Source organism: Phocoena phocoena, chromosome 20, assembly GCF_963924675.1.
Source record: "Phocoena phocoena chromosome 20, mPhoPho1.1, whole genome shotgun sequence".
NCBI classification, from domain to species: Eukaryota; Metazoa; Chordata; class Mammalia; order Artiodactyla; family Phocoenidae; genus Phocoena; species Phocoena phocoena.
Genome location: NC_089238.1, coordinates 25452214 through 25476099, shown reverse-complemented (window position 1 = coordinate 25476099; position 23886 = coordinate 25452214). Strand labels below are relative to the sequence as shown.

Sequence of the window (23886 nt, the reverse complement as noted above, 5' to 3'; positions counted from 1 at the left end):
CCTAGACGTGGCTTCTGAAGCCTGTGTATGTTCATGCCGGCCTCCCCAGCTCCTCACTTGTCAGAGGTGCTCTCAAGTAAGCAGACACAGGTTGGGCACTGTCCCCGTGTTCCCAGCCCATCCGTGCCAGCTTCCCTCCATCATCGCATCCCGTTGCCTGGAGGTGCGCCGTCTGGCCCTGACAGCCCTCGGGAGGGATGCTGGAGGGGGGGTGGCTTTGGCCAGTCAAGAGCCGGGCTGCATGAGGTGACCTCTGAGGTTTCTTCCAACTTGAAGCTTCCCTGTGGCCCTGAAGGGAACGGCAGGGGCCCCTTGCGCCATACAGCTGGAGGGAAGGACGACCCTGAGAGATGGCAGCACTGGAGTCGGCTGTGACTGCCGAGACGCTCCTTGCCTTGGCCATTGGTGGGACCTGGGGGAGGGGGTGGGGGTGGGGAACTTGCCTGATCCTGCATATTTCCGGTAGGGTCCGGCCTCCTGCAAGGCTGTCCTCTGAAGACTTGCTTATCCTACCGCTTTGATTCTAAGACGTGAATTTTTATCCTTGTCTAACATTTTTGAAATTGGGGGTGCATTTTAATATCCATGTGTATGTCTAATGAAATGACTCTCGCTCCTCCCAAGAAACCATCATTAAGTTCATGGGTGTCCTGCATTGGGCGGCCTCTTGGACCCAAGGGGCTGTGGTAAATGGTGGTAGACGCCCGTGTCTGATGCCCGCCGCTTCCTGGAAACCAGGGTCTAAGAACCTGGGCCTTCCAGGATGTGAACGTCTAGCCCTGGACCTGCGTGTGTTTCTAGCCCTGGCTGTCCCGGGCCTCTTTCTTTCCCAGCCATGGCTGCACACACACAAGGTGGAGGAAGCAGTCCACAACGGGCAACAAGTCTGTTCTGCAGATCCTGGACCTCGAGGCTTCCAGTCGCCTCTGTGGGCTCTGCCCGGATCTCGCTTACATGCTGCATCTGCTTCTCGTCCCTCCCTCACCAACCCTTCAGTGCCTCTCTGTTTCTTCCACCTCAAACCCCAAAACAGCCTGCTTCCAGCCAGGCCCCTCTGCTGTGATTTCTGCCTTAACTGGCCACTCCCCGGGTTCCTTTCTGATCATCCTAACCTCCTCCAAGGCAGGCCTGTCTCTGGCTCCAGTTCTGATCCGCTGGGTGCCCAGACAGGGCCTGGCTGTGGGCAGGCTCTCCTGCAACACTCGTTGGCTGATGAATTGACGTGACTACAGCTCAGAACTGAAATCTTTCGGGCATTTTATTACTGTCAGCGTCTGGGCAACACAGCTCAAGGATTAAGGAGAGTTACGGGAGAGGATGAACTCTAAGAATGGCTAATTATTATTATTATTATTATTTTTAACCAACTGCAATTTACAAAGGGTACGTAGAGGGAAGGAGGCACAGAGAGCACAGCCTCTAAACTAGGGTTAATTAGAAGTCTTCCCTATAGCTAGTGCTTCATCAACAACAGGACAGCATGTAAATAAATCTAATTTCCCTCCAACTCAACTCGTCTCAAGCTTAATTACAGCAGTCACGATGTGTGCATGTGTGTGTTTTTTTCATTAGCGAAAGAGGGCCATTATTAGCCATGTCTGCTAAGAATTATTATGAAGAGGCTGGTTCCACCCTCGATAGGTGTCCTCAGAGAGCAGAGAGGAACTTTCCGTGTGAACGAAAGAGTTTCCAATTAAGGTGGCTTGGAGGAAGCAGGAAGCAGCAACGCAAATTAGAAAATGATTACAGAGAGGGAAAAAGCAGGCGAGTGCCGTGCTTGCCTGTGGAAGGGTTCTGGGAACCTCGGTTAATTACTGTATGGAGGAAGAGTTCCTTTTGGGGGCTGGACCCTCTTTCCTCCCCCTTGTCGCTTGCCTGGCCTGAACTCTTGGGTCTACAAGACCCCTCTGGGGTCCTGTCTTGCTTTCTGGCTCCGGAGAGCTGAAAATGAGACTTGCACTTGGGGAGGACAGGGCTGGACCACTTCTCCCCACCCCTTTTAGATGGCTTTTCACACCTCCCCCCTCCTACCGCGGAGAAAAGCAGGGGAGAGCAAGCACACTGTCACCGCCGGGAAGATTGCCGCACTGGACGGCCGTTGCAGTGAGCGTATTGTTCTAGAAATAAATAGCTGAAAACCCAGAGTCAGAAATTAGTTAACACAAAGGAAGTCGAACCCTACAGGCTGAGTTCCAATTGTCTGCAGGAAGTGCCCTGCCCAGGGGGGCCTTTGAGGGAGGATTTAAGTCCATCCCGCCTGGCACTCAACTCACAATGTTGGCAAAAAGTTTCTTCTTTCCTTCCGACCCCTGCCTGCCCCCCCAGCCCCCCATAATGATTACTTCTCTCATTAAGCATTGTAAGGGGCTGCGCTTTGTGGTGCTAATAGACCTCTGGTGATCCAGAAATCAAGGCAGCTGTCTGAACCCCAGGCATATGTGTCCTGGCCCGACAGACCATGTCTGTCCTCAGCCTTCCAGTAGTGGTGATGGGAGCTGGCTGTCCCCAGGCACTGGGCAGAGGGCAGATCCAGCAGCTCATGGAATGGGAGGGAGCCTGGAAGCCTCCATCCTCTAAGCCACTCCCCAGCATGTTTTCTTCCAGGCTCTGCTTGAATGCCTCCAGGGATGGGAGGCTCATTTCCTTCCAAAGCTGCCTGGACCCTAGTGGCAGCCCCGGTCGTCATGTTTATTGAGCGCCTACTGAGTAAGTAAGTGCTCAATAAACGTGAACTAAAAGTAGATAGGGGAGGGGTGGGGTGTGCATGTCACTGTCCTCTTGGACAAGAAGGAGGTATGAAACCGAGGTTCAGAGAGCTCATGAGCTGTGAAACAGGGGTGCATCTCCAGCTCATCGGAGGTCAAGACCACGTTCCCAGTCCTCGCGATGAACCGGGGCAGGTTTTTCCTCCTCCTGGATGGCCTCACGGGCTCTGGTTCTGTGCCCTGTGATATCCCAGAACAAGCCCGCTCTTCTGTGTACTCCCCTTCAGTGGTCTGGAGACAGTTTTCCTGCCCTGCTCCCTGCTTCCTTTTTTAAAGGGTGAGATGCTTGCAGAGATATCCAGGGCTAGAGTTCCCTGACGATGGTGCCATTATCAGAGGTAGGGACCGGTTCTGGCAGGGACTCCCAGGCCCTTGAGTCCTGGTGTAGGTGCTGGGAAGTCCAGGACAAGCTGTGTGGATAGGAGCGAGCATTGCAGCTCCTTATTCAGGGCTGCTGAACATCCACCAGGCCTGAGCCTGGCAGGGCAGGGTCGGGAGAGGGTCAGCGATGTGGTCCCCATGTGTGCAGTTGTTGGCTGGGTGGAAGCTGCGTGATGCACCAGGCCACCTGTTTCTTTTATGCAGATTCACTCTTTTTTAAATTATTAATTAATTAATTTATTTTTGGTTGCTGCATGCGGGCTTTCTCTAGTTGTGGCGAGCGGGGGCTACTGTTTGTGGTGGTGTGCGGGCTTCTCATTGTGGTGGCTTCTGTCGTTGCGGAGCACGGGCTCTAGGCACGCGGGCTTCAGTAGTTGTGGCATGCGGGCTCAGTAGCTGTGGCTCGCGGGCTCTAGAGCGCAGGCTCAGTAGTTGTGGCGCACGGGCTTAGTTGCTCCGCGGCACGTGGGATCTTCCCGGACCAGGGTTCGAACCCGTGTCCCCTGCATTGACAGGCGGATTCTTAACCACTGCGCCACCAGGGAAGCCCAGGCCACCTGTTTCAAATGCCTTCCTGGGCTAGGTCACTGCCACAGTGGCCCAAATTCTTAGATTCCTGGGCTAATGAATCATGGTCTGGGTGGATGACATTGTCACACAGTGATAGCCCCCTCAGTCCGGCTTTCTTTTCTACAAGCGTGATTTGGAGGTGAGCATCCTGCTATGGGCGAGGATAGCTTGAGGGGCAAGACTGGGGGTCCCAGGATGAGCCTGCTGCTCTTAATTTGCTACCTCCTTGCTGTGGGGTCTTGGCTAAGACCCTTGCCCTTGGGGAGGGGCAGAAGCCTCATCACTGCCCTTCTTGGGTGGCGCTTTATCTTTCCAAGGCTAAGAGTCACTGGTTCGGGGGTTCAAAGTTGGGCAGGGCGGTTGAGGCCAATCCTGTTATTGTGTCGGTAGGTAGAGGCCACGTGTGCGTGGTCTGACTCTTGGAAGACCAGCATGGTTTGAATATAATTTCGTCTTTGATAAGTCAGAAGACTTGTCTGACAACGATGGGAGTTGAACCCAGGTATGACCTCGCAGCCTGTGCCCCAGCCACGGCCCTTTGCACAGAGCCAGCGTGTGCCACTGCCGTGGCCCTCTGATGTTAGAAACGTTTGCTAGTAAGATGTGACCAAGTTGAGTTAAAGTCCGGAGGCTCTCACACAGTCATGACCTTGTACATGGTCACCTTCGATCTATCAGAATTCACTCTGGGTTTTTCACGTTTGCCTGGAATCGAGGCACTCGCACGCATTCAGTCACGGTCTGAGCCAGGGTTTGATGGCTGTCCTGGGCCTTCCTCAGGCCCGGCGCTGCTCTCCCGGCTCCGGCTGTAGGTATACTGATGTCCTCTCGCTTCCTGGAGTGGAGCTGATGCTCCGTCACCTCTGGGTCCTTTGTGCTCACGCCCCCCTACAGAGGGGCCCTTCCTGCCACCCTGGCTAAAGCTGGCCTCCCCTAGTCTCTGCCCCATCACCTATTTTATCTCCTTCAAAGTAATGATTTTGTTTCTCTGTGTATCTGCCGTCTTTGTCTCTGATGAGAGGGTAAACTCTCCGAGAGGGTCTGCCTACCTCCGTCCCTGCTGTGCCGTAGGACAGACCCTGGAGCATCTTAGGTCTCAGTAACTGTTTTGTGAATAAATGGATGTGCCTTAAATGCTCCTGCATCTCTCTTCTGGAAAGGAGCGTGAGGCTGGCCCTGGGGGCCTTGGCCCTCCTTCCTGTGGCCGTCTTCTGTGATTCAGAGCCAGCAGCTGGCAGACAGAGGGGAAGGTGTCTCCCAGGGGGCCTGCTTCCCAGAAACATCCAGCTCACTTCCCCCACCTGGGCTCCTCTAAGGACAGAAGAATGAGGAGCTTCTTGGAAACCCTCCTGGCTTGGCCCCTGGAGGGTTGGAATGACTTGGGTCCTGTGCTTAGCTGTTAGTGACGAAACCCAGGAAGCATCCCAATTTCATGACTAGGAGGGGAAAAACCTCCTTTGCTATTTGGTGAAGAGAGGAAAGGAAGCCGCCAACTGAGAATTCCCAGAGTGGGAGTTTCCTAAACTTTCCCTGGGATCAGTGGGTGTGAGAAAGAGGCCCTGACTCCACTCCTGCTGGGCAGGAGTTTGATGGTGAGTGTGCATGGGTGTGCACACGTGTGAGTGACGCCCAGAGACAGGGCTTAAGGGCCACTCAGGGTCACAGGCTGAGGGCATCCTTCCTTTCAAGGTCGGCTGCCCAAACTCTCCACCACACACCATCTGTCCTCTGCACGGATGCAGCAGGCAGTGGTGGGCCAGGATGGTGTGGAGAGAGGAGGGCTGAGCACTGGGGAACAGACCTGACTCTGTGCGTCAGCGCTGGTGCACGAAGCAAGTTCTTTTTCTTGGGAGTCATCGTCAGCCTTCTGGTCTAGTGTGGTGATTGAAAAAGTGTGTTAGAGAATCATCACTATTTCAATTCTATTTTAAAGGCATTAGGACAGCACCTAGGGGCAGGGATATGGAGGCTTGTTAAATGCAGATTTCTGGGCCTCATATTAGAGAAGGGCTGCTGGTATGACATCTGCATTTTAACAGGATCCCACCCCCAGGTGATGCTGACCCAAGTGGCCCTTTGACCCTCATCTCCAGAAACCCTGTTTTTAACCCAGGACTCCAGGGTGAACCCATTTTCAGAGCAAGGAAACTTTTTCTGAGATAGAACAAGCCCACCTCTCCCAAGTTTGTTATGGGACCTCTTTATATTTAACTAGGTGTTGGGAACCGTGAGGTTTCCCTCTAGAGGAAGCTGTAAAGGCAGACTCTAAGGGGAATTCCCTGGCACTCCGGTGGTTAGGTCTCGGTGCTTTCACTGCCAGGGCCTGGGTTCGATCCCTGGTCAGGGAACTAAGATCCTGTAGGCTGTTAAGATCCTGTTTGACCTGTGGCATGGTCAGATTGAAAAACAAAACAAAACAAAAGGTAGACGCTAAGAAGTGATCCCCGAAAGAGATGATCTCGGGGCAAAGTGTAAAAAGGTTACAAGTGGGCATGCAGCTCAGGATCCCACTCATAAGACGACTGCTGCGTGTGTCCGGAAATGCAAGATCTTTTTCATCAAAGTGGTCACAGCACAAACCTCTGGGAGTGAGATTTCAGGTGATTTTTACTATTTTCTTTATACTTTTCTGTGTGATACTAATCACAGTTATCTTTGCAATCAGAAATAATAGTAAAGCCTCATTTTTGTGGGAAAGAAACTCAGAAATACAGAAACAGTTCCAGGCAGAAAGCTAGGTGGGACCACTGGCTGGCCTGATACATGCCTGGCATCAGCCCCAAGGGCAGGAATGGTGGATTCCTATTGGAAATATGGGCAGAGCCCCCAGCTTGGGCATTTCTGAGCTGGCCTCAGTCTTTCCTACAGCCACCTGGGGTCCCTGTGCCCTTCTTAGCTGGGATCTCCCACGGGACCTCACTCCCTGGGCTCCATGCCTTTGATGGATCTTGGTGCTAATGATTGCCCTTCTGGGGTGGTACCTTGGCTTGAGAAGAAGGTGACACTCCACCTGCCTCATCTTTTTATTTAATGTGGTGGAGATGGGATGGCACCACCCGGACCCTATGGAAACTTGGTGTTCTCCAAGTGGGAAGGCTGCAGGCTGTGGTCACGGCCGTCTTTGCGGTGGCCTAGACTTCTGTGTTCACCTCTTTCTGCACTAGGGGAGTGAACCCAGAGGAACCCTGACCTGGCAGCCTGGGAAGCACCTCTGTGCTCAGAAGGGGCACTGGCCTCTTGGAGATTGGAACCCCTGCTCCACCATCCCCTAGCTCTGTGACCTTGCCCTCTCCGGATCTCCATTTCCTTATCTGTAATTGAGGCTGCTAAGAGTCTCTGCCTCATAAACTAGACGTCACAGTGGGTCCCTGACAACATGGCTGCTTTTCCTCCTCTCCCTGCACAGAAAGGGAGCTTTGCTGGAAAGATTTCCAGAAACTGTTTCGGACTTTGACCCTGCCCGTATCTCACCTGTAGCAAGTGATCATCTGACGTTGCCCGGTGTGATTTCTTAGCAACCGTCTCCTTTTGGTCGGCCCAGCCATCAGACGCTCTCCAGCAGAGAGAGTCTGAGTAATTTTTTCCATTCGATGTGCATTCATGGGAGGGGAGGCAGGGATGCGTTTTAGGCAGTACCTGGCTCTTCCTTAAATTAGACTGTTTTCCATTCTTATCTCCCCAAAGGTGGTTTTCCAGACTCAGCCATGACTCACAATCTCAGCCTGCCCACGGGAGGGTCAGAAAATTGGTGAGAAGTCAGAGTTGGAGCATTGATTTTCCTTTTTTTTTTAAAGACATGGAGGTGGAAAATCAGCATTTGCTTAAAAATGACTACCTTGTGGTACAGCAAAGGGATCCTGTCCAAGAGGGTCTGTTCTGAGGAATGGGTGTGTATGACTTTAACTCATCTCAGTCTATATTCATCTATCCATCCATTCATTGAGCACATAGTTATTGTGTACCCACTATGTGCCAGGCTCTGTTCTAATTGCTGGGGATTCCACAGCGAATGAAACAGACAAGTTCCTGCCCTAGTAGAACCAAGTGCTTAGGTACCATTTATTTTCTCAAGCCAGAAACTCCCCTCCCTCCTCTGCTCCCTCCTCTCTGCCCCTGTCACACTGGATGAAGGGGGGAGGAACACAGGGCTGAGGTAGGATCCATGGACCTGAGGACTAGCCCTGGCTCTGCCACTAACTGACCACATGGCCTCGGAACAATACCTTGAGTCTTAAATTCTGAAAAAGCTGTCCTTTCTCTGGAGGCTTCTCCACCTAAAATTCTGTGCTTCCTTGCGATTCCCCAATTCATTCACCATCCCTCCTTTTTTTTTTTTTTTTTTGCGGTACGCGGGCCTCTCACTGTTGTGGCCTCTCCCGTTGCGGAGCACAGGCTCCGGACGCGCAGGCTCAGCGGCCATGGCTCACGGGCCCAGCCGCTCTGCGGCATGTGGGATCTTCCCGGACCAGGGCACGAACCTGTGTCCCCTGCATCGGCAGGCAGACTCTCAACCACTGCGCCACCAGGGAAGCCCAACCATCCCTCCTTTTAAACATTTTTAGTGGCTCAGCAATAGTTTTTTCTATCATGGAATATTTCAGATACATAAAAGAGAATAATGACCACCCAAGACGTACCCTTCAGCATAAGGAACAGAGAGCTCCGTTCACCCAGCAGCGCTCCCAATCATCTTTCTCTCCCTCCCCCCAGGGCCTGGCATTTATCATTTCCATGTATGTCTTTCTTCTTGAAATACGTGTGAATGGTATATCAATATTATTGGTATACATGTTTTAGACTTTCTATAAGTGTTGTCGTATTTTATCATATTACCATAGTTTATCTTTGGCAACTTGCTTTTTCTCTCTATCTCTGTTACGTTTGGAAGATTAATCCTTGTTGATATGTGTAGCTCTGTTTTATTGCTGCATGGTGTCTATTCTCTGAATGTACCACAGTTTATCCATTCATGGAAATGTAGACGTGGTCTGTTTTTTGGCTATTACACATAATTCTGGGGTGGATATTCTCAGAGTGAATTCTCAGACACAGGAGTTTTCTAGCAGATAAACCTTGATGTGAAATGACTGGGTCAAAGGGCGTGGCTCAAACACCCTTTGCCCCCTCTCTCCATCTGTCAGCTCTGCTCACCCCACCATCACTTTAGGTAACTTCTCTCCCGGTGGTTCCAGAAAATGGCTTGGCTTGTGTCTCAGTAGCCCCACTTGGGTCACGTGTCCATCCTTGGTTGTCCAGGCCTGGGTCATGGGCCCGTCCTTGGAGCTTGGAGGTGGGGCCTGCCCCAAGTGAGCCTCAGAGTGGGGGATGGGGAGGGCTGGCCCCACGAAAGATCAGGGTACTATAGCCGGGGGCGGGACAGCTAACTGTGGGCACTGCCCAGGGTAGCTGGGCCGCATGCTGTTAGGGGAAAGTAGCTCTTGTGCCTTTTGCCCCAGGTTTTCTTAGAAAGCACCTGTCTCTTTGGCAACAACAGTGGCCGAGCAGATTAAAGAAGCCTAGGTTTGTGTTTCACACTTTGATTTCTGAGCACAACTCAGGGCAGTGATCTTCAGTGTGTCCTTTTTAGAGATGGGAAAACTGAGGCTCAAGGGGTCTCAACAATTCCCGAGGTGTCTGTGGGACCCTGTGAACTGGGAAGATACTCTGTCCTTACCCCCATGCTTTCTCCCCACACTCAGAGGCCAGGTGGCTCCTTTAATGGCTCCAGAATCAGTCCTGCCGTTTTATAGGTGGGAGAACTAGGCCCCGAACAGTAGGGGGCTAAGGCTGCAGCTTCTTTATTTCTAGTCAATCTGTTAATACCCTCAACACCGTGTCGATGCAGGATGTTGTTACAGATGGGGAAACTGAGGCTCAGAGAGCAGAGGCAACTGGACTGGCCAAGAGTTGGGGATAAAGCTCAGACAACAATGAAGGCATCTCCTTGGTCCCCCTCCAATGCTGCGTCCACGTGCCCTCATTTCAGGGTAGTTTTCCACCCCAGAGGGAGCTGGCATCACCGCCCAGACCCCAGTTGTACCTTCAACGGGCCGAAGAGGTAGTCTCCATTCCCTCAGCTGCATCCCCGTGGGCTCCCCCCCGAGAGTCCTTTCTTGCCTTTGATGTAAATTCTTGCGCTTTCCTGATAATATTCTGGGCTCTTCTTAACGCGTGGGGGTCAGCTGTGAGGCATCTTGGCAATTTATAATTCTTGAGAATTCTGTTTGGTGACATGAGTTAGCATTTAACAGACACCCTGCCACCTCCTCTCTCCCTATTGTGACAAGCTCCTGGCAGAATCCTTTTGAGACTCAGGGTAATTGCACCACGCTGGGTATGGGAGGACCACGTTGCGCTTGAGTGCGTCTCAAAAACGTCTCCACAATAGACAGTCAGGTACGCGTTTGCTTGGCTTCAAGGTAATGATTTAAACTTAATTTGACCCTTGATGAGGGAGCCCAAGCTTCTGGTCGGACACAGCCTTTCAGTGTGGGCTTGCCTGCCATGCCTTCAATGGTTACACAAATAATTCCTTCATAACAAGTGCCTTTCAGAGGATGTCTGCTGCTGACAGCTAATATAGAATTATTGCCCCTGAATGCATTTCTGTAATTACTTCCCAGAGATCTGTCTTTGTGTTAGAAGACATTTCACACTTTAGTAACATAAGTGTTTTGGGAGAGTACGAGCAATAATTATGAATAGTCTTTCCGTGAAAATAAACCTAAAAAAATTATAAAAGCTAATGCTAAAATTGGTTAGATTCAGGGAGGAATTTCATTTGAATTTGATTCATGTATATTTATTCCAAGTATAATAACCCTTCTTATATGGAAACTTTTTTTTTTTTTAAACAAAAAAGCAGTAATGATACAGAGATCCCGCTTTCTAATTTTTGAGCAATATTGAAATGGCAAACTGATTAAAAGTGACAGGTTGCTTGAGACCGAATAAAGAAGCGTAATCGTGGAGCTCTGATAGGAGACATTTGTGGTAATGGAAAATGAAATGATTCAGTGTGATCAATAAAAAATTAGCAGCATTTAATAAAAGGTTTCTGCTTCATGTTGATTAAAGAACAACGCGAGCGGTTTGAAATCCGAGTTAAGTGACGGTCTGAGGATGAGCAGGGGGTTTGTGATGGGGTGTGGGTGTGCGTGCGCATATAGATCACGCGGGTATTGGCCATCCGAGGTGGCCACCGGGCCCCTGGAGTGGGTCTGGAAGTTTCCTTTGCGCTGCCCACTTGACCTTTGATCTGTGGTTAATCCTTTCCAGGTCTGCCCTCCTCCTAGGCTCCAAGCAGGCCTTGCTCTGATTGGCGGGCGTGGGTCCGGCCCACTCCCCACTTAAATCCACCCCCGCGGAGGGGGCTCCCGCCTGAGCGAAAGCTGTGTTTTCCCCGAGGCCCCTCAAGTGTGCTGGATGGGCCCTTGGCTTTGTCCTGTCAGCTGCCCACGGGTCCAGGTTTCTGGAGACTTCCGGAATGACCCACAGCGCACTTGCGGGACTGGGCACCCGCCTGGGGGCTGGAGGGAAGTCAGCAGCAAGCGGGCAGGCCTCATGAAGCGGTGGGGAGGGGAAGGGTCCTTGCAGGGGGCGGGGCCTCGGCCCGCGCGCCGTGGGGTCCGGGGGGAGCGGCTTCGGGAAGCTGTCAGTGCCCTCTGGCTTCCGCCGCAGCAGCAGCAGCGCGGCGAAGCCACTCCATCAGACACGTTCCCTTTCCTCCGGGCGCCACTTCAGTGTTCCCCGGGACGCGCCACACACCGGAGGGGCTGCCTCCACGCCCGGCAGCCGGCTAATTTCCAAAGGCTCTACACAGCCTCTCCGCTGTGGCTGCAGGGAGTGGGGCTTCTGGCCTTGCAGGCCCTCGCGGGGCTGGACCGGAGACCCTGGTCTGGAGGATCGCTGGGGGCCAGCTGGCCTCTGGGTTACAGCAGCGGCTCCTCAGGACCAAGGGCAGGGAGTCCTTTCCATTCCTGGAGTCCTGGGGCAGCGGGCAGGACCAGGGGCCTGTTCCTGGCTTTGTTCCCAATGTCTCGACTTTCCCCAGAGATGTGCAGAGCCATGGCTGGACGTTCAAACGCTAGGGTAGGAAGGGCCCTTTCAGACTGCTTGGTTCGCATACATTTATCGAGCACCTTTTGTGTGCCAGGCCTTATGGTTGCGGGCCGAGTGGGGTGGGGGGTCAGATGAGCAAAACTGATGCTGACCCTGCCTGCCTGGAGCCTGCTCACTGGCATGGGGATAGTGGGATGTTCTGCAAAGAGAAGCACCATGACTGCTGTGGTAAGAGCAGGAAAGCGGGGTGCCCAGTGAGCACCCAGAGTGCGTGTGGGGGGCTGACCCTGTTGGGGTGAAGGTTCATTGAGCTGAGCCCTGGACGGTGAGGAGCAGTTGTCTGGGTGGACTTTTGCCCACTTCCTGCTTTCACAGTGGAACTCCATCTGTAAAGCACTGCTCAGTGGGACCCCAGCGTCTACAGCAGACAGAGTGGGGCTTCCTTGGTGGGGAGGTAGCCCTCGGCTTTCTGCCCTCGGGCCTGCCCCTGGCACAGCGAAGAGTCACTAAGGTGCCCTTCTTTAAAAATTGCTGCTCCACAGCCTTCATTTACAGATGGAGCCACTGAGGCCAGAGAGGACGGGACTTGCTGGGATCCCCGAGCTACCTCCGTGTGGCCTGAGGGCTCTGGGCTCCAACTGCACCGCTTGTATTTGCCTTTGACCTTGAGCCACTCCTTGCTCAGCCTGGCCACCCGTCCTGTCTTTGGGGTGCGCATCTGTCCCCGGTTCCCCCATCCTCCTCCATGGAGCTCCTCTTTCTGCCATGGCTGCTGGGGGTGATTTGCACCCCAGCATCCATGCCTTGAGTTCTGCTCCTGGACCGGGAGCAATTAGGAGCGCCAGGCCACGGCTCTGGCCACAAATTAGCTGGATTTATCGAGCTCCCCATGCTGCCCCGCGTCCTGTCCCCCCTCCCCTGCCTAGGTCTGGCCTGCTTCTCCATCTCCTCCTTCCCAGCGGCCGTCGGAGACAAAACATGACAGCGAGGAGAGGGCAGAGTGGTCATAGCCTCAGGAGGTCACGAGGCGGTAACAGTGTACAATTTTCATGGTTCCAGGGTGGCTTTGTCCGACTGTGCTTCATTACTGCATGTGGCGAGATCAGTTTTATTAAGATTGTGAGGCTCAGAGGAGCGATACCGTTAAAGACCAGCTAGAAAAATATAATTTTTTTCCTTTTCGGTGAGGGTGTTTGTGATTGCTTTTTCTCCCCTTCCTGCTCTAATCCTCCTACTTTCCCTCCCTCCCATCTACCGTCTTTTCTTTCCTCTCCTTCCTTACCCGTCATAGTCGGGAGCCGGGGGCGGGGCGGGGGGTGGAAGCTGCCATCTCTCTCTGCCTTTGTGGCTTGAGCTCAGCACCTCAACATCCCCTGGGAGGGGAGAGTCATGCATTCGTTCAGCACGTACTTGCCCATAAAGGGCAAGGCGCTTGTGACCAGTGTTAGCCTCAGCAGGGTAAGCAGCTATGCTTTGTTCTTTGGGGCATCTACGTCACTTAGAGCAGTGGCTGGCGCATAGTAGGTGCTCAGAAAAATGTTTGTTGATTGACCAAAGAGGTGGAGGATTTGTGTCTGATACGGCTTCAGCTTTGGGGGAGCTTACTGCCCACCACAGCCTGGGTGGCAGAGACCTGGGGCAAGGTCACCTGGATGAGAGCTCCCACAGGGAGCTTCTCCAACCTGAACGTGAGGAAGTGATATCTTCCTCATCTTCTAGGCAAGGAAACTGAGGCTTAGACGTGCAAGCAACCAAAGTCACACAGGAGGGAACCTGAACCCGGTTCTAAATCTCCAAAGAACCGACTTTCCTCATTGTACAGCTAAACTCCCTGTCTGACCCGAGGGGGCCCAGTGGCTTTTGCTGGGTGTGCCCCATGGTAAAGATGCCCCAGGCCACATCCAGCCCGCCAAGGCCGGTTGTTTCACTCATGCCATGTTTCTTAAGATTCGAAGTTAACACTTAAGAATCCAGAGATTTCACATAAAAATATGGATTTCCTTCATTAAAAAATACAAAACAAAGCATCTAATGTTTGTACTGGGCCTTGCTTTTCTGTATGGTAACTATGTAGAGGATTTGAGCAGGGACCACCCCCTTGGGTGGGTGTACATCTTCCCCCCAGGCTCCTCCAGTCCATTCTACTCATTTGTGTCAGGGTGGCGGCCTTGGAGTTGTGAGCTTTGGTCCGCTCATGGTCTGAGTGACAGAGTGAGCTGTCTGAGCTATCTGAGCTTCAGTTTTGCCCTCCGTATAATAAGCCTAATATTGTATCTCCCTTATTGGGCCATGGGTCACTGTGGGAAGGCTGCAAATGAATTGGAAGATCTGATCTGAGAAAAGTGATTACTATCACACTGCTAACCATTTTGGCCTCGGGTTCTAGAATTCCTGACAACTAAAGAGACATTCTCTGGAAAGTTCTTGTTTTCCTGGTTAACCACTGGCCTGTGGAAAGGGGGTCCCTGTACCCAGTCTTGTATCATCGGCCAGGAAGGAGCATCCCAGCAAGGCTCGTGTGATGCAGCCCGAGGTCAGGTTCAGTGTCCGGTTGACCGTGGCTTTGAAATTCCATCCACGGAGCCGTCCACGCTGACAGGGGAGCAATAGGCGCTCCCCCCACCCCCCAAGACAGCATGTGGAAGTTGCTTCCTTATTTAAGTGGAACTTGGACAGCAAATTATGTGTTAAAATATTTGCCTACAGCTCTGCTGCCAAGGGGACCCTTTAGGCTGAGTGTTAAATGTTACCCTGCTGCCTGCACTGCACATATCTTAAACCTGAAGATAAATAGTGGCTGCCTTGTGGAATTTGGGGCCAGCAGTGGATGCACAAGCAGAGTGTCTGATTGGGGTTGGCAGGCTCCTTGCCCAGACCCGGCCCAGTCCCTCTCTTTCTCCATCCCACCAGTCCAGGTGTGTGTGAGAAAGTGTTCATGGAGACGTGTCCTTCTCTACAAGCAGGGCCAAAACGCCAAGGTGAGGTTCAGCCAGGGGTTTGACCTCGTGCCCAGGTTCCGAAAGTGCTTCCTCCACGCTGGCCCTCGGGAAACGTGCTGCTGGTGATGCTGTGTGTAGGACACATACGGGCTGTTAGGATGGAGCACGTGTTCTCTATTAAAGCAAAATGTTGCTCCAGGATAAACACTTTGCAAGTGGTAGACACCTGCCTGGACTGTGAATTCTGTTGGGAGGTCCCCCCCGCCCCCCCCGCCGCCCCGCAACTACGTACAGGGGGAGAGCACAGGGCAAGTGGGCTTGTGAATTGTAAACACACCCGCATCGTCTGCACCCGGGACAGACCCCCGGCAGGGGTCACGCTGTTTCCTGGAGGAGGTGGGCTTGTCACTTACTCAAGGTCACACAGGGAGGGAGGGGGGGAGCCTGGACTTGAGGCCAGGAATTTCCTCTCCTGATGCAGTGGATCCTTTTGTCTGTATGGACATTTTTGTGCCTTTCAGGGGGCATGTGCCCTGACAATCTCCATCCTCAGGAGCCTGTGAGGCCTCCTGCCAGAACCTCTCGTGCAGTACGATGTCTCCACCCGCGTGTCTGAGCCATGATGCAGCCTGTGTTGGTTTGAATGATGATAGCAAAATAAGACAGTAACCGTAGCTACTGTTTTCTCAGGCTGATTGTGGGCCAGGTATCAGGCTTTGTATGTACTGCCTCATTAAAATAATTTAACTTCATTAAAATTTTTCTCAGAGAGGGTAAGTGACTTATCCAAGGTCTCCCAGCTGTTAAGTGACAGCATGTGGATCTGAACCCAGACTGGCTGGCTCCAAAATCTGGGATTCTTTTCAGTTCTTTCTCTGTCATCCCATCAGTCCCTGGAACATGACTCCAGCTGTCTGCCGCTTGTGTGTGTCGTTGCTTCATGACCATCTTTCTGTAGGAACAGCTTGGTTCCATCAGCCACACTGAACTCCTCTACACTTGTGCTCCCGGTGCCCCCTGTTCAGTTGGGTTCTCTCGTCAAGCCCTGTACGTGCCTAGAATTCACTGTCTGGTGGTTCTGATTTCTGCGGAGGTGGCTGGTACGGTCTCCTATCCAGGTCTGATTGCGGGAAAAGATGGGGAGACCGTCCCAGGACTTGCTGGCCTCCAGGGCTGATTCTCCCGCTTCCCACTGTCACCTGGCACCAGTCCTGCCCTTCACACCTCTCCCTGTCCTTCCCCTGCACCCTTGTCTTGCACTTTTGCCCACACCCTCCTCTACCCGCCTGCCCCTGCTCCAGCCCCCTCTGGGCTCCTTGAAACCCTGCAGGGCTCCTGGCTTACCCGTATCTGCGTGTAGCTGTGGGCACAATTCTTCTCGTGTTGATGGCCAGCCATACAGGAGCCTCACCTCCACCTTGTGAGGCAGGAGAGGGTGGTGTCCATCACGATTAAGCTTGTTGACACATAGGGAATCGGCCTCAGGTGGGAGAATTGACACAGGGTCACTCGTGGGGCGAGGGGCGGGTGTCCTAGAGCTAAGACTGGAACCCGGTCCCCTGAGTAACCTGGCCCAGGCCTCAAGCACTTACCCCCTATACCTCCCTTGGGGCATTCATTTCTTCACTGGGCAGTCATTCATCCGCCCCATGTTGATTAAGCATCTTTTCTGTGCCAGGCCTTGTGTGGCTTTGAGGCCACCAAGATGAAAGAGACCGGGGAGCACCCTGTATGTTGTAACAAATACATGCGTGTTATGCCTGGCACACAGTAGGCGCTCAGTCAATATTTGTAGGGTGAATGAAGGAGAGAATGGATGAAGGTGTGTGATTGTAGCCTCTGGGATATCTCTCACCTCTCATACTCTGCCCTTGTTTTCTCTTTCTCTGGCGTGTAGGGGTTGCTCCTGGCTTTCTGCCTCCTTTGGGAAGGTACTCAGCCATAGGGCCCCAGAGGCGGGACCCCCAGTGGTCCCCAGAGGCGGGACCCCCAGTGGTCCCTGGCTTGTTCTCAGGGTGCTCAGGGCCCCCTGATGGCGGGGTGATCCCCACAGTCCTTCCCAGGAAGGAGAAGAGGCAGCCTTCTCTCTGAGGTTCTTTCTGACTTGCGTGCTGGCCGGGGACTGGGGCTAGAGGGGAGAGACCCTCCCTCGCAGGTGTTCTCAGGCTGAACCTCTGTCAGCTGGCCCTGGGGCGCCGTGAGGCCCCGACAGCCCTGACTCCTGAGCTCAAGAAGCCTGGCTGAGAAGGTAAGAAATGTCCTGTTCCCAGACCTGGCAGCCTGTGGGCAGCCTGGCCCCCCAGGGTCTCTCCCCTTTCCCTTTTTTCTGGCAGTGGACTCAGCCAGCTGTTCCCTGCTCAGCGCTTTCACAGGCATTCCCTTTTTTTTTTTTTTTTTTTTTTTTTTTTTTTTTTTTGCGGTACGCGGGCCTCTCACTGTTGTGGCCTCTCCCGTTGCGGAGCACAGGCTCCGGACGCGCAGGCTCAGCGGCCATGGCTCACGGGCCCAGCCGCTCCACGGCATGTGGGATCTTCCCCGGACCGGGGCACGAACCCGTGTCCCCTGCATCGGCAGGCGGACTCCCAACCACTGCGCCACCAGGGAAGCCCAGGCATTCCCTTTTTGCCCTCCCGTGTGGTGGTTAAGAGTCAGGATCCGTGGTCGGAGGAGCTGGGTTCGAATCCACGCTCTGCCCTTCCCAGTGTGTGTGATTTGTGTGTGGTCCTGAGCCTTGGTTTCCCCCTCTGCAAAGGGGAGGTATCAACTGTATCTCCCTCATAGGCTTACTGTGATGATGGGATGGGAGGATGTGAAGGTAGAAGGGCACCCGCGGTGACAGCATCACTCAGGGTGCAGGTGGCCTGGGGTGGGGAAATTAACTGTTTTCTAATGATAAGCAACAAAGGCTGAGTGTTTTGTTACTGTCTCTCTTTGCTCATAGAAAGTTCCCCAAGCCCATACCTTGGGCTCAGGGACTGTGGCATGTGGAGGTGTGGTGTAGTGGGATCAACCGGTGGAGGTGTACCCTCTTCCTCCTGATTTGAAGAAGTTGTTGGCAGGACGGACTGGCCCCATCATATGTTAGGTTGTACCATTTGAGATTGCCAATTTTTGGCTTTTTTGACCTACAAAGATGGCAACTTCATATGGTTCAACCTAATACTTACCCCACAATAAACAGTACTGGAAGCACGTCCCCTCCCCCTACCTGTGTTGATATTCAGAGTCTTGTTTCTTTGAAACCAGTTAATTCGTACATTCACCATTTACTGAGCACTTACCGTGTGTCTGTACCAGGGGCTGGGGAAGACAGTACCGAGCCAAACCAACCACAGCTCCTGCCCTCATGGAGCTTATGGGGTGTGTTCCAGCGGTCTACTGCTGTGTAGCAAACCACCCCCAAACTCAACGACCTAAAGCAACAATTACTAGTTGGCACACTTCGGTGGGCTGACTGAACTCAGTTGGTGGTCTCACTTAGCATTTCTTGTAGAGTTGCAGTCACATGCCAGTTGGGGCTGCTGCCTTCTGAAGGCTTGTCTGGGTTGGATGTCCGAGATGCTGCACTCCCGTGCCTGGTAGCGGGCGCTGGCAGCGGGAGCTCAGCTGGGGCTGTCGACTGGAGCACTTACAATCTGTCCGTGTGGCCTGGGGTTCTTATAGTGGGGCAGCTGGGTTCTCAGGGGTCATGTCCCAAGAGACCAAGAGACAAGTGGGAGGCTGCATTCTAGTTTCTGTTACATTCTAGCGTTCGAGGGAGTCACCAAGGCCAACCAGGCCAGAGGGGAGTTGTGGAGGCGACTCAGATCCCTCTTCTTGATGGTTGAGGGCAAGGTCTCCCTCCACAGCAGCACACGGGATGGGAGGTGTTGTTGCTGCCGTCCTGGGCAAATGTGGCTGCCACCAGAAGGCAGAGAGTAAAAAATCAGCCTATAAAAGTGTAAGTGAACTTTGTGTCAAGTGCTCTGACAGCAAAGGGAAGGGAACTATGGGGAAGAAATGATGGGGACCTGTGTGACCTTGGTGCTCAGGCCCACGGGGAACAGTTACAGCAGACCTGGAGTGTGAAGAAGCCCTTGGCTAAACAAACTTGAAGTTCAGGGGATTGAACAAAGGTCTGTGGGGCTGTGGAGATAAGTGGGAAGTCAGAGAGGTCAGCAGAGCCCTTGCTGGACTTTGGGGGCTGCAGCCAGGCCCCTGCAGATGGCCTTGGAGTGTTGGCAGATTCCTGAACACTCAACTCACTTTTCCATTGAAGCTCTGCTGTGGGGAGACCGTGTAGCAGAGTGGTTAGAGTCAGGAACAACTGTGTTTGCAACCTGCCACTATGGCCTTGCTTAAGCATCGTCACCTCACAGAGCCCTGGTTTCCTCACCCCTAAAATGGGCCTATGATGGCATGCAACTAGTGCTCAATAAGTGCTAGCTGCTCTTGGTGGACCCCTGGGCAAAAGGATGGGGGTGTGCACATTGGAAAACAGCTAGGTTGTGAGTTGTCCCGGGTGGAGCGTGAGGCCGGGCAGGTCGGGACCTTTGTTAATGGACGGAGAGGCTGGCATTTACGGTGCCGATTCTGTTTCCTGTCCCGCGCTCGTGGCCCTGGGGGAGAGGGCCCTATTCAAAACTGTTTACTTTGGGCCTTCCCTGGGTGTCCCCCGGGAGAACTTGGGTGGGGCCGGAGGGAAAGGCACCAACGGTCCGTTTTCGGGACATCCTTCCCAGCCCCGGTGGAAAAGAAATGAGCTCTGCTGACTTTGCCTTGTGGGCCCGGGTGGTTGGAGGGACCTGGGGGTCAACTGTAGTTCAGGCCCAGCAGGTCACCACGTTGGAAACATGAGGCAGCACTTGGGATGGGGGCTCAGGCAAGGCTGGTGGTGGCCGCTGGGCTCTGTGTCCTCTGTGCTTGCTCAGCGAGGACCCTTGAGGGACCCGGGGGCTGGCTGAGGGCAGGACGTGGGCCAGCAGGGTCACCCCCGATGAGCCAGAGCCGGGTCAAGGTGCTCTCGCTAGGGCCCCGGGGGCTCACTGAGCAGCTGCTCAGGGTGGGCCTGGGAAAGAGGAGATCCAGAGGGTGCTCCAGGGGGGCCTGGCGCCCTCGGCTGTGTCCTCAGGGCTCCCACCTCCCGGCCTTGGGAGTCTGGGGCTCTGACAGGCCCCGGCCTGTGGAAGGGCACGCAGCTCCACATCAGAACTTGTAGGTTCAATCCCTTGTGTGGCTTTGGGTGGCCTCTCAGAGCCACAGTTTTCTCATCTGTAAATGGAGAAATAACACCATGTACTTATTTTTCCGATTTAAGGATCAGAGACTGGGGGGCATAAGAGTGCCTTACAGAGCAGAGCCTTGAGCTGGTGGAGGGCTTCCTGCTCTAGAGGTCCTGATTCTGATGACGCAGCAGAGGGGCCCCCGGGGACTGGAGCTTCAGGGACGTCCTGCTCCCTAAGACTCCTTCAGCCCACGTGACCCCTGGGACCTCGGGCGATGAGGTCCCCACGTCACCCGCCCCTCCCCCCTCCCCCCCCTTTCTGTGCAGCCACCTTGCCTTCCCATTAGGAGACAGCGGCAGGGGAGGTGACAGTTTCTTAAAACAGATTTATACTCTTGGATGACTTTATGGGTTTTTGCCTTATAAAAACCCAAGAGTTGACATTCTGATTTATCTACTCCTGAGTCAACAGGATGTACCAGATTTAAAGAGATCAGATGCATTGTACTGTTTGTGGTTCCAGTTGTGGATTAGATGAGCTATTATGGAAAATGCTGCCAAGTAAATATGGCCAAAAAAACAACAACAAGGGGATAATTTAAATATGTCTATTAAACTGTGTGTTAAGGAAAGGAGCACAGGCGTAGTGCTGAACATAACTTATCATCTGGAGAGTTGGTGTAGTAGATAAAGTGGGAATTATGGTCCTTTCTCCCCCCCTTCAGAACATTTTATTATTATTATTATTATTAAGGGAAGAGACTGTAAACTAGGAATTTCAGAGACGGGCGCTTGCCTGTGTAACCATGGTTGTATGATGACTTATAATATTGAAGGCTCCAAATGACAGTTCTCATTTCTTTGCTTTCTCTTTCTTGCTGTCACCACAGCAGCAGATCAGATTTCCTGAGATAGATATGCCACCTGACTTTTAATGGGATTTCTGTATTGCCGGGAGTTGGCATGTTCTGATGATAAAAGAACCTAAAAATTGTACATCCCTTAATTGGTAAGAAGAGAGATGTTTTGATGGGCCACAAATGGAAACATTGATTTTTACTGCCTCTGTGCAGTTCCAAGCGGCGTGTCATGCCACGTTCGCCGCCACGGAAGGCGGCAGCTGGCTCTCCAATGAGCTGATTTGTGTTTGTAGGTTGTTGCTGTCGGGTGCTTGGAGGTGCACGTTCTGTGCAGATGGGAGAAACAGAGCCCTTATGACATTATATATTTCTGAATAGAAATATTTATAGTACTGTGGCTTCGACCTCGAATGAAATGCATTCTTTGCTTCATTTCTCTTTCTTGCTTTGGCGACCAGTCCTTGGGGGTTTAAAGGTTGTGTGCTGAAGCCTTTTCCTGTAACTGTGATGTTATGGGCGACACACACACACACACACACACACACACACACGTGCATACACACACCTTTGCATATGCGTATATGTTTGCATCAATATCTTTATACATAATAGAGATTTCTCTCTTTAGTTTAAATAAATGCTAGTTTCTGCACAGATAGATCTGTTTTCCAGGACAGACTGTGGGAAGAGACAACAGGCACTTTGATTTTCCAGTCCGAGCCTCTGTATGTTTTTTTTTTTTTTTTTTTTTTTTTTTTGCGGTATGCGGGCCTCTCACTGTTGTGGCCTCTCCTGTTGCGGAGCACAGGCTCCGGACGCGCAGGCTCAGCGGCCATGGCTCACGGGCCCAGCCGCTCCACGGCATGTGGGATCTTCCCGGACCGGGGCACGAACCCGTGTCCCCTGCATCGGCAGGCGAACTCTCAACCACTGCACCACCAGGGAATACCCGAGTCTCTGTATTTTAATGGGCAAGTTTAATCCACTGACATTTATTGGGATTACTGATATATTTTGTATGTAATATTTACCATGCATTTTTTGCACTTTGGTTTACAAGTTTTTGTTGGGTCCTATTAATCGCTCAGATTGAGGCTGTTCTCCATTTCCCCCAGCTGTGCAGGGAAGTGCACTAGGCAGGAGTCAGGATGTCGAGGTGAACATGTGTAGGGTGCTGGGGATGTTGCATCCTTCTGTCTGGAGGCCAGGTGCCTTACCTATGAAAGGGCAATAACAAAGTTGGCCCTCTTTGCGGGCAGGGGTCAGAACCATAAGATAGCTTGAGCCCCCGTTTAGCTCTAGGATGTGTGAGACTATGAAATGGAGCTATGTGTGTGTATTTGTGCTTTGAAAACGCACAGAACGCTATGCAAATGCAAAGCATCGTTATCATGATCATTAACTCACTTTTCTGTACAGTTCAACAGCTGGTCTGCGCAGTGCTAGGCGCAGAATTGGTATTTTTTTTTTTTTTTTTTTTTTTTTTTTTGGGGTATGCAGGCCTCTCACTGTTGTGGCCTCTCCCGTTGTGGAGCACAGGCTCCGGACACGCAGACTCAGCGGCCATGGCTCACGGGCCCAGCCGCTCTGGGCATGTGGGATCTTCCCAGACCGGGGCACGGACCCGGGTCCCCTGCATCGGCAGGCAGACTCTCAACCACGGCGCCACCAGGGAAGCCCAGAATTGGTATTTTATTTTAAAGAAGTTGGTCAAATGATTCCAAGCCCGGTTCTCACTGTCTAGGCTGATACCGGGGCGCAAGTGAGCGCTCAGGGGCATTTTAAGCAGCAATTTGACTGTCCGTGGTCCTGCAAACACATGTGCTTCCTTGATTCCAGAATCAGGACATCTTTGCAAAGAACTGAGCCAACATCTCCACATTGGGAGGCATGTTATGTGGAAGGTGAGCCTGGCTAAGAGATCTCCCAGCTCTAAACTTCAAGGCTTCGGGGGAAACTAAAAGTTCAGGTGCATCAGGAACAACTGATGGAAACTCTAGAGAAATGTGTGAGAGAGCTGGGTTTTTTAGGAGACAAAATGCTAAGGTATTTTCACCTCGCTGATGGGTCATGACCCCCAGCATCCATGCACAGAGGGAAGATGACAGGACATCCCTCTGGAAGATTTGCACTAAGAATTAAATAATCTAGCTGAGAATTATGGCACCACATGCTACAAAACCCCCCATATTTTAATATACTGAGAGGTGTCAAGAAGAATGGACCCTGGGAAGTAGAGTAATTAAATGTATCTTCATAAATGCAGGGTGATTCTTTTAAAATCCTTTCCCAAGACCCCGTCAGCTGACATGGACTGTATTCTTCCTGTTGGCAGGAGGCCTAGAAGGAGAGCCAGAGTGTGATCGAAAAACCAGCCGTGTGCTGGAAGACAGGAACAGCGTGACAAGTCAAGAGGAGAGAAATGAGGACGATGAAGACATGGAGGATGAGTCAATTTACACCTGCGATCACTGTCAGCAGGACTTCGAGTCTCTGGCAGACCTGACGGACCACCGGGCCCACCGCTGTCCTGGAGGTAATGCTAAATAGCACCGGGATTCTGACAGGTGGTTATATGGATAATTGGACATAGCAACAGCTTGAAGCCTCAAGTGAGATTAAAGAATTAATAATGTAATTTTACAGTTAATGTCATTTTATTGTGGTGTCTTGGGTACCCTTTTAAATAAAATTAAAAATGAAAGCAACAGCTTTCCAGCAGGCAGGAGTTAGGCAGAGGTGCCCTGTCCTTGCTCCCCCAAACTGCATTCCATAGTATGTGGGCCATAAATGGGTGGGTATGCACCCCGGATTTCTGGAAGGCCTTTTGGAAACCCAGCGATTAAGAGGTTATTAGTGCAAAGTTAAGCACCTTAAGTGTGGAAAGCTGCATGAAGGAGTGAGCTCCGAAGCAGGGCTTGTGATGGGATGGGGAGAATCTCAAAGGCCAAGAAGTACCCCTACAGAAAGGAACTCGGTTCCACCTCCACACTTGGCCTTCTGCTTCTCTGGGTAGGAGAAGGGTGGCTGGGAGCAGTTTCTGACTATAGCAGTTTGACTATAGCCCTGTGTTCTATTTACCAGCTGCCTCAGAGAAGGTGGGCAAG

General features: G+C 52.4%; 1 protein-coding gene across 1 annotated transcript in view; it reads left to right on the top strand.

Moving 5' to 3' along the window:
• The window catches only part of ZNF423 (zinc finger protein 423), a 327693-nt gene that overhangs the window by 84281 nt on the left and 219526 nt on the right, over positions 1-23886 (top strand). Inside the window, exon 3 of the mRNA XM_065898763.1 lies at positions 23115-23315. Within this exon, the coding sequence (XP_065754835.1) occupies positions 23115-23315 (201 nt within the window). The remainder of the gene's footprint in view (positions 1-23114; positions 23316-23886) is intronic.